This window comes from Venturia canescens, chromosome 5 (genome assembly GCF_019457755.1).
Source record: "Venturia canescens isolate UGA chromosome 5, ASM1945775v1, whole genome shotgun sequence".
NCBI lineage: Eukaryota > Metazoa > Arthropoda > Insecta > Hymenoptera > Ichneumonidae > Venturia > Venturia canescens.
Window position 1 is genome coordinate 6,111,073 of NC_057425.1, and position 12,596 is coordinate 6,123,668.

Consider the following 12,596-nt stretch of genomic DNA (forward strand, 5'->3'; position numbering starts at 1 on the left):
ATATAGTAACGAATTAAGAATGGCACGGTGCACACGAATGTTCGCACGTTTACACTTGCACATGTATACACAATCATCTGCTTATATAAGCGTGAACACAGTGATTCAGAAGCGAAATCTAATCGCCGTGAGGTTTACAAATTAATGGAAACAAATTTTTCTGTCTGAGCCACACGAGAGATTCAGACTGATAAAAAAAAAATCTTTCCGGATTAAAACACGCAACTCCATGAGCACTCAGGATTGAGATATCATACTTTGTATCAAATGGTTCAAACCACACACCATTATCTCTTATCAAGACCAACCAATTCATAGGATCAAACGAGGATGATGGTTACACGTGATACACGAATGAACATTTTTATAACGCTTTCGATCTTTATGTCACTTACTTAAACAACAATTTTCCAATTACACACGGAAATTAAAAGACTGTCAATCCTTTATCAGAAGGGATTTTAACGATGTGGGAAAATGACTGACAATCTGCTTTTTGTACGTGCGCGTATAGCGTGTCAAATTGTAGGTTACAAAAAGTTGAATTTGATATAATTTATTATCCGATTAGCAAACAAGTATAATTTTTACAACAGATTAACAAAAGATAAACATCAAAATCATCCGTAAGTACTGAAATAGGCAGAGCGCCCATTCTTGTTTTCGTGTTTTCGAGTTTTTTCGATCCCATCACACTTTCTTGTTCTATAGTCTCCCGTTCAACATATCGCTTACGCGAGCAGATATAGCTAATGCGGTCACCCATCCGAGTATCATCACTCAACCATTTGAAATGAATAACCGACTATTTTAAACAAAATAATTGATTGAACGCGGTCCAATACCGCGTCGATCATTTAGAATACTTTCGAATGAAAATTCGAAAGAAAAAATAGAATTTTCTTTGTACACGTGGAAGAATATGGAAAAACACCTTATAGACACGATGATCGATTCTTCCAAAACCGATAACTCGTCTACGACCAACGATATTTTCTAATGACCCAAACAACTGTGTTGTCACTGCCGCGATCGACGTTCCAACGACGAAGTAATATGCCGCAGAAGTTCTAACGACGATGAAATGAAAATTATAGGTTATTAGGAAGAGAACCCTCGATTTGAATAATGAGAAAAGTCTTCTCTTCAGACACTGAGAAAAATAAAACAAAATTGCACACGCCTCTTAGATTTCGAGAAAAAAAATGGTGTGTTGCTAAACGAGAGATATAAACATCGTCAAACCGTACGACGAAGGCTAGAAGCAGTGGTCAACGAGGAGGCGAGAAGGACACTCCTGATTGAACGGAGATATACTGTAAATTTGACGATTCTTCGAGAGAGCGAAAGAGCGAGATGGGCGGATAGAGGTGATTGGAGGGGGGTCCCGAGTATGGGAGATATATCATTTCAGCGAGAGTGTAGTCTCTGCAGTAACGTTACCAAAGTCAACCGATTGATTGTTGTGAAATGCTCAGTCGTGCGTAGACAGCAGCAGAGCACGAGTAAAGCCTGCCCGATAAATTCCTGTTGTTTACCGGTATTCTACTCTTGCAAAATGCTCACTTGGTATGTAATACAAACGCCATCGATGCCCTGCGTGCTCGTTTTCCTTCGTGAGCTTGAACATATCACTGGCATTATTACATTTTAATATATAGCCGATCGTTATCGTGTACTGTTCAACACCGACTATGTTAAAGCCTATTACTCTGGCACTAAAAACAAGACATTTTTATTCTCAATGGATCATAAAAATATTTTTTCGCGTTAACAAATCGACGCTGTAAATGAACGCGGACATTTATTTCCCAGTTAGTGTTAAAATCGACAAGTATTTTTCGTCGTTCGCGAAGTGAATTGGAAAGTAAGAAAAACATTTTTGCATCAACAAATTTTGTTGCTGGCTCGAACAAATACTGCTCGCTATTTTTTCTAGAGATTTTTCGCTAGAAACTTGACTCGAAATATTATTGTAACGTTCGAGTCTAAATTTTTGATCGCGGTGAATTCGATCAGGGAAAAATTGGACGAGAATGTGCTGTGAAAAAGTGCTAAAAATAAGCACGAAACTATTTTTGAAGGCTTATTTATTTAGGCATGAGGATAGGATTAGAAAATGAAAAATGGTGCGATGCGAGTGTGCAATTCGTGTTTTACGTAACGCCATTTCAAAAATACAAAACGTCCAAACGGTATCCTTCATATTTTCGGAAATTATTTCGTCCTCCGATAAGATCCGCGTAGGATTTCCGGTGGTTCAAAAAATGTTCTGCGGACGTTGTGATTGTTTCACTTAATTGTAAGTGCACCGACTAAAACGATGCTTCATTTACGTGAAATTGCGCGTGAAACGATGTGATTCGGCGCTTGATCCGCGTTATCATTAATTTCAACGTTGCGAAAGAGTGTCAAATTGTGCAAACATTGCTCAAGTTGTACCAATTGCAGGATGAGTCGTAGATATTTTTGATCATTCTCATGTTGACATTGAACGAATGTCAAGTTTGATAGAAAAATATTGACGATTTTATAAAACTGCTGGTCCTGACATTCCGGTATCTCCACCATTTTTTCGCTCGCCAATAAAGCACTTACTTCGATCCAGACGAAAATGAGCTCACTTTTCGAATTTATTTATTCCTTCGAAATAACGACCTGTGAAGAAAATCAAGAGCATTCGCTGTTCTCTCGTAGAATTATTAACGAACAACGCTTCAATCTCACCGGCCAATTTTATTTCTCCTTTACTCGAGACTCTGGCTCTCAGAGCTTGATAAATTTTAACGAGCCAGCACATCTCGTAGCGTGAGAATAAGAGGTGAGCATCATTTTTCGAAGCGTTTACGCAGCAATAAATTGTTAGCTAATCTCTCCCGTACACACTTCTCATGTTTCATGAAAGATCACACTTCAGATATTTTATTGAATTTTTTACGTCCTTGTTGGCTGTATTTTATTTTTTAATTCTATCGTGAAATCGCAGAGACTCGAGAGGTTTTTTTCAACAGTAGAAAATTTAGAGCGCTGGACCGTTCGACGATCTGGAGCTGCAATTCCAACGATTTTTCGCATCGATTTGCAACGACACTTGATTTTCGACTAGGCCGTCATAATTCGTGGAAAAAACTACGAATCGTATTGAAAAAATGAATTGTCGAATGGTATGAAATATCGAAAAGATCGTCGAAATAGATAAAGAAATGAATATTCACCTAACCTCTTTTGAATTTCGTAACATCTTCGTATCTTATTCAATTCCAAAACGATGAAAAGTAAAAAAAATCAGTTCGGTTTTTTTGAGTACGATAAAAGCTATATACTTCGAAGTTTCTAAACAAAACGTGCAATTGACACGAGGATTTAAGTCTCGCGAGGAGAATTACAATTTCTCTTTCGTTGACCTTCATTAAATAAGTGTGACAATAACAATAGTCATAATAATGGCGCGATTGAACAGCGGTCGGTGTGCTTTTGATCGCTCGCGAAGCCAGTTAACCCGTGAAAAAGGGTGCATCTAAATAACGCGGGAATACTAAAAAATAATTCTACAACAGATACGATCGCAATTACGATCGTAAGTGAGAACGGAACAATGACTTCTTGGAATGTTTTTTTTCTCTTCTAGTGTCCACAGGAAAAAAATTCTAATAGGAGGAGGAGTGACGGTGATATTATTGGCGATACTAATCACCGTCCTCGTTCTGACGATTCGACGAATCAGCGATCTCGACGTGACGGAATCGTGGGGCCCAAAATTCACGAGTCAGTCCCAATTAGGCGTTTACGAAAAGGTTTGTGAAACACTCAACTAATGTCGGTCCGAAAAAATATTCTTTTCGAATCCGAATATTAAAAAATTATTTTTCATCCCAGGCTGCTGTATCCTCGAACGGTGGACCATGCTCAAAAATAGGAGTAGACATGTTGAGGGACGGTGGATCTGCTGTCGATGCTGCGATCGCGGCGCTACTGTGCGAGGGCGTCGCATCGTTGCACAGGTTCGTCTTTTTTTTGCCATTTTTGCTGAGCACCAGTGTAGTGAAATGAAACATTTTTTTACAGAACATTTATTGTTATTGATAGAATTTTTTTGTCTAGAAATTTATTGATCCTCGAGCACATTTTTCATTTTTATTAAAAACTAGCAAATTTATATTCTCGCATTTTAAGTTCAGTGCAATTGAATCTGTCAGTAAACTGAATTCATCAACTTGAATGTCCAGCTTTTTTAGTTTCGTTCATTCGTCAACTTTCATTCATTTTAGTCAAACAAAATATCGTTCTTTATTTAATTTTATGGGTTTTTTACGATTTTTTTTTACTCGACTTTTTTAAAATAATTCAGCTGAAGAAACAACGTTGCTTGATTTGCGTGAAAAAAAAAAACTCAATCATCTTTCATGCAACGAAGTTGATCCAGACCCGGTTGAACTCGATATGAAATACTATTTTAATATTTTTTCGAACTTTCGTCAGTGCTGGACTCGGGGGAGGATTTCTAATGACTATATGGGATCCGAGTAACGGAGGTGAAGCAACGTTCCTCGATGCAAGGGAATCGGCGCCCTCGAAAGCTCACAGAGACATGTTCAATGGGGACGGAAGCGCAGCCATGTACGGTCAGTCTTTGGAACAAATTTCGAAATTGTCAATTTCCAATTATTTTCCATGCGGAGATATTGAAATGAAAAATTGATGAAAAAAACGTCAATAAATTAAAATTCGTGAGTTTAAAAAAATTTCATAGCAAACTGGATTCTGAAAACTGTTTATTCAACTGTCATTAAAATCGTTTCATGATTTCTCAAATCTTTTATTTTTATATTAAACACAAGGCAAAACATTTGCAGGTGGTAAAGCGATCGCCGTGCCTGGAGAGTTGTTGGGTTATTGGAAAGCTCACAAAAGGTACGGAAAACTGGAGTGGTCCAAGCTGTTCAAACCGACCATAAAACTGTGTAAAGAAGGAGTCGTGGTGAACGATTATTTGGCTGAATCACTCCTGAAGAAAGTGTCACTCATACGGAACGAGCCGAGCTTAGCAGAAATTCTCATTAATCCGATAACGAATTCAACTTGGGCTGTGGGTATTTTGACTTCAGCTCAATGTTTTTTTCCCCTTTTCTCTTGCGCGAATAAACACACGGAAAATGTTGGGTTTATTTGCTCCTGACATACTGACGAGGAATTTTTCACCCACAGGCTGGTGAAAAAATATTCAGGCCCGTCTTGGCACAGACTCTGCACGATCTCTCAGTCGCTACTGATCCGGTACGACTATTCTACAATGGCACGATGGGCGAAAAAATCATCGAGGAAATTCAAGGATTTGGAGGAATCATGGTCGTCGAAGATCTGCAGAAATACGAGTACACAGTCGCTCTTTCGTTTTTATTCTTTTCCTGGATCTGTGAACTCGTTATCAGCAGGAAATGTCGTGAATCTTTCATCAAGATAAATCAGTCCTTCAGACAGATAAATAAAGTAGAAATCTCCTCTTTCTTCGCCTTTGCATATTTTCTGACGTTTTCTCAAGGATTACGGGCTTTCGAGCCAATTTTATGCATTTTTCGTCAAAATTTTGATGAAATAACTGAAATTTACTTCACCTTTATGCAGTTGTTTTGGAATGTGGCGAAAATTACTATATTGTTTTTATTTTTCAGGGTCCATTGGCGAAAACCGATAGTGAGTAAGCGAAACAAGTTAACGATGTACACCGCACCTCCGCCGGGTTCAGGAGTCATTCTCAGTTTCATCATGAATCTTCTTCGCGAGCTTGTACCTACGACGAACGAGACGATATTCTGGCAGCGAATAACCGAAAGTTTCAAATGGGCATATGCCAGACGAACGGAACTCGGTGACCCGGATTTTGAAAATATAGGTCAGTGCTGAAGCTGACGTTGTCCAAGTTTCAGTTCAAGTGTCACGACCATTTTTGGAGTTTACTCTCACGATGTACTATCCTGAACGTGAATCTTACGACGCGGTCGGGAACGAGCTCAAACTTCTCTTCAGCCTAAAGTGTTCCTCGTGGATCGAAGTGACGTTAAATTATACAGCAGCTTCGTCGCTTCCTCCAAACGAAGAAAATGGTGGATAGAGAATTACGCACGATGAAGTTCCATTTAGTGAACTCTCGATGAAAGAAATCTCACAAAACCACGAAAGACCGAGAAATTGCGAAAAATTCCAAGTCCACGGACAACGATTATAAATTCGATTCGTATTTTTCGAAAACACGAGGAATTTTCAGATCTAATAGATTTTCGTTTCAGTGTGCGAACTTTAGATACCGATGATGCTATCAGTATAATCACTTTAAAATTAATCTGATTTTACTCTTCAGACAGTCTGTTGGCTAATCTAACATCGCCATCGTACGCCGATGAGATAAAGAAAATGATTGATGACAATTGGACGAGCGATGATCCAAAACACTACGGAGTAACGAGTGCCACTCCGACAGACTCAGGCACAGCGCACGTTTCTGTACTGGCTCCTGATGGCTCTGCAGTTTCCGTCACGTCTACTATCAATCAAGTGTAAGTGGCCAGAGATTATAATCGCAGATTCAAGCGGAGTAAATGATTAAATTTCAGAACGTCACGGCGATAAGAGATCAAAATTCACACGTCCGATTTCATTCCTAATTGTCATTTACAAATTTCCATCATTTTTTATCCGATTATTTGAATTTTAAGAAAAAAATCATTTCGTAAAATGAAAATTTCAGTTTTTCTTTTTAATTTATTTATGGAAAAAACCTTTTTTCATGCTTCGTTATTCATGCAGTTTAGGTTCAATGAGACGCTCGAGAAGTACAGGCATAATATTCAACGATGAGATGGACGACTTCAGTTCACCTAACATTACAAACGGTTTCGAGTTGCCACCGTCACCTTCGAACTTTATTAAACCTGGAAAACGACCACTGAGTTCAATGACCCCAACAATAATCGTAAGTAACTTCAGTCATTTTGTTTGTCCGTCTATAACTTTTGACAATCGTTGTCACCTAATCGATGTTCTTTGTCAAAAGGTTGATGAAAACAACAAAGTTCGTTTAGTAATTGGGGCGGCTGGTGGAACTAAAATAACCACGGCCATTGCTACGACAATGATTTTAAATTTGTGGTCAGGCTACAACATCAAACAAGCTGTGGACGCGCGAAGGCTTCACCATCAGGTAATTCACTGCAATTTTTTGACATTCGACATCGTTATGAACAAGATTTGTACTAACTTTTTTTTTTATTAAACTCGATCGTGCAAGATGAATCGGTGCCCCACCAAATAATGAAACGACGATTTTTGTGTTAGGATGAAAGAAATTTTTTAATCGTAGATACTAATAAACCACGTTCTTCCACAGTTGGTACCGATGACGATTCACTACGAGCCTCATTTCAATGAAACAATTCTGTCCAATTTGAGATCGATGGGACACGTAGCATCGCCTTATTCAGGAATCGGAAGTGCAATGACTGCCATAGAACAAAATAATGGAAAAGTATTAGCGAATTCGGATTATCGTCGGCAAGGAACCGTCGATGGTTTTTAATTGAAATGCTGGAGACAAAGATCGGTGAAGGATGCTTCACCATATTTTTCTACCCTCAGTATTGTATTTAGTATGCATTCGAACGAGAAAATGAAGAGTGTATGGGAATTGAAATTCCACTTCGTAGTTCGCCGAATAATTATGTTGTTTTGAGTGTTGTGCCCTCTGGGCTTTATGTTACATTTTTATATAAAGATTACTAAATAAAAACTTGCGCATTTTACGAGTTTACACAGCCAATTAAAAAGTTCTATATTTTGAGCACTTCATCCTTTCGGCATTTACGTGGCCTACAAACGTTCGTACTCCATATTTTCATTATCCAAAAGAATTTTTTCTACTCACACTTTTATTGTATAAAAATATACTAAAGTTCAGAAAAGAATGATTCAATCTACGAATCACCCGAAATCTTCAAAAGCTCAAACATCAACATGATAATTCGCTATTACAAATCTAAATTACAAATTTTTATACTTCTCACTGGACTCGAGTCAATTTTTCGATTAATCACCGACCTGCTATACATTATTGGATAACTAATCCAATTAAGGAATTAATAGAAAATTTTTTTCGCTACGACTGAGAATGACTAAAGGAATTTACGAGCTGTCACTACTCTCGGAGAGGTTCGCTTCTTTCGTAACAACCGTCGTCGATCGTCTCTGTTTTTTCGTTCGGCCTGATGTTTTCTTCGATTTTTTGAAAACCTCGATAGCACGAAGTTTTTTCTTCTGCGCAATAGCTCGATCCTTCTCACGCTGAGGAATAAATTCATCGACGTTTGCGCCGTTGGGTATCCTCGTGATTTTCGTTTTATCTTTAGCCTCGTTGACATTCTGCGTAACTTCGTCGTTGGCCGAAGCAGCTGTGGAATTTTTCGAATCATCAGCATCTTCGCTCTTTTTCGCACGTTTGCGTCGTGGTTTTTTTTCTTTAGTTCTTGTGGATGTTTCTGGCTCTTGAAAATCTTCTTCTACTTCATCCACGTTAGCCAGTCTTCGAACGGCTTTCTGAACCCTCTTGCTCATCGTCGTTTCGATCGATTTAGGCACCGTGTCTACTTTGAAGTACGATCCTATTCCGAGTTGACTTTTTACCTCGGTCAATTTTTTTACCACTGGACCAATCGTCTCCTCGAACTTGAGCTTCGTCCAGCCGAATTTTTGTCTCGTGTAATCTGCGAGAAGCGTCAAATTCGGCTTACTCCAAGTGAATTTTTCCTTCGACTCGTCCACAGTTGGGAATAGATAAGCCTGGACGACAGCTTGGCTTGGAAATCCTGAAAACCCAGGAAACAATACAATTAACATTTTCAGTGATCACCAAATTTTTATGATTTTGCACGAGCATAATCCACGAACCTTTTTCAATCTCTACATTGCGGAGTTTGTTACGCAGAGTAGCTCGGCGGGGGCCAACCGATCTTCCGGTTTTCAGCCACGTGCAAAAGTTCGCCAAACCCCGAAGTAAATCATCACCTTCGGTGGGAAAAGCGGCGAGTATTTCGAGGGCGGTTACCGGACCAATACCCGGAACTCCAACAGTATAATCGCTGCCGACCAAAAGAGCTAATTGAATCATTTGCTGCCTTGACAATTCTGTTGAAAATGAAAAAAAAACCGTCATTTGATATCCATTCTGAACTAGCAAAATAATAATTGAAAAGAAACCGTGTTTAGACCCTCTTACTGAAATGATGTTCTATGTCGCTCGATTTATATTGCATAACGCGTTTGTTGTTATTGAAAAAATTCTTGTAAACGCATCTCCCGCCAAACAGCCAAATATCAGAATCGTCCGTAACCGTGCCGTCTGTCAAATCTATACTTTCCAAGTAAGCACACTGTGCCTCAGCCTCCATGGGGGCAACTACATATGGGATTCCAAACAAACGTAAAAGATCCTAGAAGTAAAAGTAAAATTGAGTATTACAGTAATTTTAATATCTTATAATGAGCTCTTGGTGACTTTTAAAATGAAAATGCGAACCTGAGCTTCCATACGCATTTGATCGGTTACGGCTGTAGCTTGTCTCTCCAATTTTCCAATATTTCCTGCAAGGTCATTGTGTTCGCTCTCCAATTCGACCTGAACGAATGAAAATTTATCGAATTATCAAATTGGAATTTCTTCGTGTAATATAATTTTGTCCAAGTTTCTAACAGTGGCAAGTACCTGCATCGAGACAAGTTTATCATGATTAGCTTGTAACAGTTCAGGCTTAAATTTGGCGATTTGATCGGTCGACTCTTGAGTTCCCGAGGTTGAAGGAATCGATTGAACGTCCATTGATTCGGCCACCGGAGGATCAATCACTGGTTTACTGACTCCAGTTTCATCAATCTTGGATTCATCAACATCAGATTTATCAGGTTTCGCCTCAATGAACTTTTCTTCCGAGCTATTAGGTTCCGCTGACTTCACTAGTGGCGTCGTAACTTTCGTTTCTTGTGTCGAGATTTCTTCGATAATTTTCGAATCATTAAGAATGGAAACTTCCTCGTGAGAATTGCTCGCAACTTTCGTTTCTTGTGTCGAGATTTTTTCGATAATTTTCGAATCATTAAGAATGGAAACTTCCTCGTGAGTATTGCTCGTATCGTGTGAACTGACTTCGGAGACTTCCTGCGAATTGCTGTTGAATACATCTGCAAACAAATCATCATTGGGAATCTCATCGGATTTGACTAAAATTTCTAAACTGTTTCCTTTCTCTGGTATCGGAACATCAGGAATTTCAACGAGATCGGAATCCGTATCGGAATCGGATATCAGAGTTTTCGAAGTTCCAGCTACTTCCAGTGGCGAATTCTTCATTTTTTCTACGTCTGACGTCAAATCAACGGTTTTAATATCACAAATTTCTGGAATTCCGATAATGGCCTTATCAATGTCAGATTCGGAGGTTTTGACTTTCGTTTCCTCCGTTTCCTTGGGTTTCTTTTCCGGGTTATGAAAAACAGCTGATTTTTTAGCGGGAGTTTTGTTTTCTTCCTTTAACTCCTTTTCCACTTTAACAGAGAACTTTTTTTGGTCCTCGATAAGAGCGAAAATTTGTTCTTGCGGGAGTCCTACATGTTCGAGCATGTAAGCAAGAGCAGGATTTATGCTCCGTTTGCCAAAATACTTTTTCGGTAAATTCGGGGACGGTTGCACAACCTTCTTGGAAATCCAAGACTCGTCATCGGATTCCCAATCGCTATCGAGATCATACTCGTTGATATCAGCAATAAAAGATTCTTTCATTTCCTCATTCTCTACAACATTGTTTTCTGAATTAACTGAGAACTTGGGGTCGTTGGATTCACTCATTTGGCTCGAACTTCCTTCAACGGTTTCCTCGCTTTCAGAATTTTTTTTCATCTTCGCAGGATCGTTTATGTAAATCAATCGTGTTCTACTGTCCGCGGCGATTCGAAATGTTTTATCCTCTCGACCAGTTTCTATGCCCTGCTCGGACATAATACGTTCCAATTCTTCAAGAGTCAGCGTCTTTCCACCCATTTCTTTTTCTGCCGATTCCAACGACTCCTGAACTCGTCGCCTCTTCAATAAACGTTGCATCTGAAAACTGGAGAATTCGTGAGAAACTTCAGGCATTTCGTGTAAACGTCCCCAGGAATTCTGTTTTCTCGTTTCTTTGAGATCCGTAAGAACATCGTAACGCACGTCAGCCGGCAGAGCCTTGAAATCGTCGCTCGTTACATCCACATTGTGAATATTTCCTTTCCATCTAGATTGTTTTCGCGGACTCAATTCCACCGATGTCTCAGAGTCGTAATCTTCGTTATCATCCAGTTGATCGTCCGAAAAACTTTCATTTTGACTTGGAATACTCGGCAGTTTGAACATATCTGGAGCAGAATCCGAGCTTTTAGAAATTGAAGACCCTTGCGAGGAATTTGTTTGCTTATCTCCGTTTCCAAGAGCCAATACTCCTTTCACTGCTGCATGCTTTATCAGATTTTGGATCAAGTCGTGCTTCATCTGTTCGGCTTTTGTAGCTGCAATTGCTTTCTGTTTCTTGCGAGATGCCTATGAACAAAATTTGATTTGTTCAGTTGTAACAGATTGTAAATTCCCTCAACCTTGTCAATTTGAGCAATTAAAGTTCAATTCTCACATATCAAATATGAGTCGGAACAACTTAGAGATTATTTGGAATTTTGGGACTAGAAACACTAGAAAAAACAATTGCTTCACTTAGAAAAGATAAAAATGAATAAGCATTACAATGGTATTTTTCTTGAGCATGGGAACACCGCCATCAAAAACAAAAATGGGTTTTATTTTGAAGTACAGCAGTTTGCAGATCCTGTGGAAAAGACCAAGCAAATGAGCGTTTGGTATCGCACTTCCTTTGCGGTCTTGATAACCTTGCAACACCTGATGAATCCATATTGATACATCTATTATTATGTCTCAGGAAATCGATAGGTAAAAGTACAACATCAATAATAACTTTAGTTTAGACAGGGGACAACTGTGTAATGGAAAAACTCTTTATTGGATGCAGTTATTTTAGTAGCAGTAAAACCTCATTGTCAACGTGTGGAACAAACTAATATTATCAAATGGAAAAAATAAAAAATTCTGATCATTGTATTTCTGTGATTATAGTATTTTTTTATGTAGATGCAGCCCCGCGGTTTTTATAGGTTAAAAAAGGATACCGATAGCCAGAACTTTGCCTTCGAGAGTTTCCAGTGGCACTGGTTTGCCAGAAGCATCCAGCAATCTCCACAATCCATGCACTCCCATGGTTAAACGGGTATTCAATTGTTTTCAAATTTTTCCAGTGTTTGTTTATTGACGTTTACTTAACCTCAACTAATCGCCTTGGTGGACTGACAGCGGAAATCATATTGAATTTTCGACTGGCACGCATGCATAATATTACCAAAATATCTAAATATTGAAAATTTATTATCGGTATAATATTGTTTCACTAATTACAGAATTGTTATTAACCCAAATAGGAACTATTCAACAATAACAAAAAAAATGAAAGAGAACTGGAAGT

General features: G+C 38.7%; 2 protein-coding genes across 3 annotated transcripts; one reads left to right on the forward strand and one right to left on the reverse strand.

The window, feature by feature from the left end:
- The first annotated feature begins 1,414 nt into the window (after positions 1–1,414).
- LOC122410465 (scoloptoxin SSD14) lies at positions 1,415–7,801 on the forward strand. The gene is made up of 11 exons (XM_043418613.1): positions 1,415–1,569; positions 3,629–3,794; positions 3,877–4,001; positions 4,480–4,622; positions 4,854–5,086; positions 5,206–5,372; positions 5,670–5,890; positions 6,356–6,551; positions 6,802–6,967; positions 7,049–7,195; positions 7,382–7,801. Exons 1-11 carry the CDS (start codon positions 1,559–1,561, stop codon positions 7,568–7,570), a joined length of 1,764 nt encoding a protein of 587 aa, XP_043274548.1. The 5' UTR covers positions 1,415–1,558; the 3' UTR covers positions 7,571–7,801.
- Positions 7,789–12,592, reverse strand: mus201 (rad2 superfamily protein mus201). 2 transcript variants are annotated; one of them, XM_043418612.1, is made up of 8 exons: positions 12,247–12,592; positions 11,807–11,982; positions 10,154–11,608; positions 9,749–10,072; positions 9,563–9,661; positions 9,263–9,476; positions 8,935–9,171; positions 7,789–8,852 (listed from the first exon to the last, which is right to left on the reverse strand). In XM_043418612.1, exons 1-8 carry the CDS (start codon positions 12,332–12,334, stop codon positions 8,173–8,175), a joined length of 3,273 nt encoding a protein of 1,090 aa, XP_043274547.1. In that variant the 5' UTR covers positions 12,335–12,592; the 3' UTR covers positions 7,789–8,172. The 2 variants fall into 2 exon arrangements, with proteins under 2 accessions (XP_043274547.1, XP_043274546.1); XM_043418611.1 differs by having other exon boundaries at positions 9,749–11,608.
- Between the last annotated feature and the right edge of the window lie 4 nt (positions 12,593–12,596).

Coding starts and splice junctions, on each gene's coding strand:
- mus201 (XM_043418611.1), bottom strand. CDS start 12,334: ATGGGAGTGCATGGATTGTGGAGATTGCTGGATGCTTCTGGCAAACCA. Junction 11,609..11,806: donor TGCTCAAGAAAAATACCATT/GTAATGCTTATT, acceptor TTTTGTTCATAG/GCATCTCGCAAGAAACAGAA. Junction 8,853..8,934: donor CAATGTAGAGATTGAAAAAG/GTTCGTGGATTA, acceptor CTGGGTTTTCAG/GATTTCCAAGCCAAGCTGTC.
- LOC122410465 (XM_043418613.1), top strand. Junction 3,795..3,876: donor AATTAGGCGTTTACGAAAAG/GTTTGTGAAACA, acceptor TTTTCATCCCAG/GCTGCTGTATCCTCGAACGG. Junction 4,623..4,853: donor CGGAAGCGCAGCCATGTACG/GTCAGTCTTTGG, acceptor AAACATTTGCAG/GTGGTAAAGCGATCGCCGTG.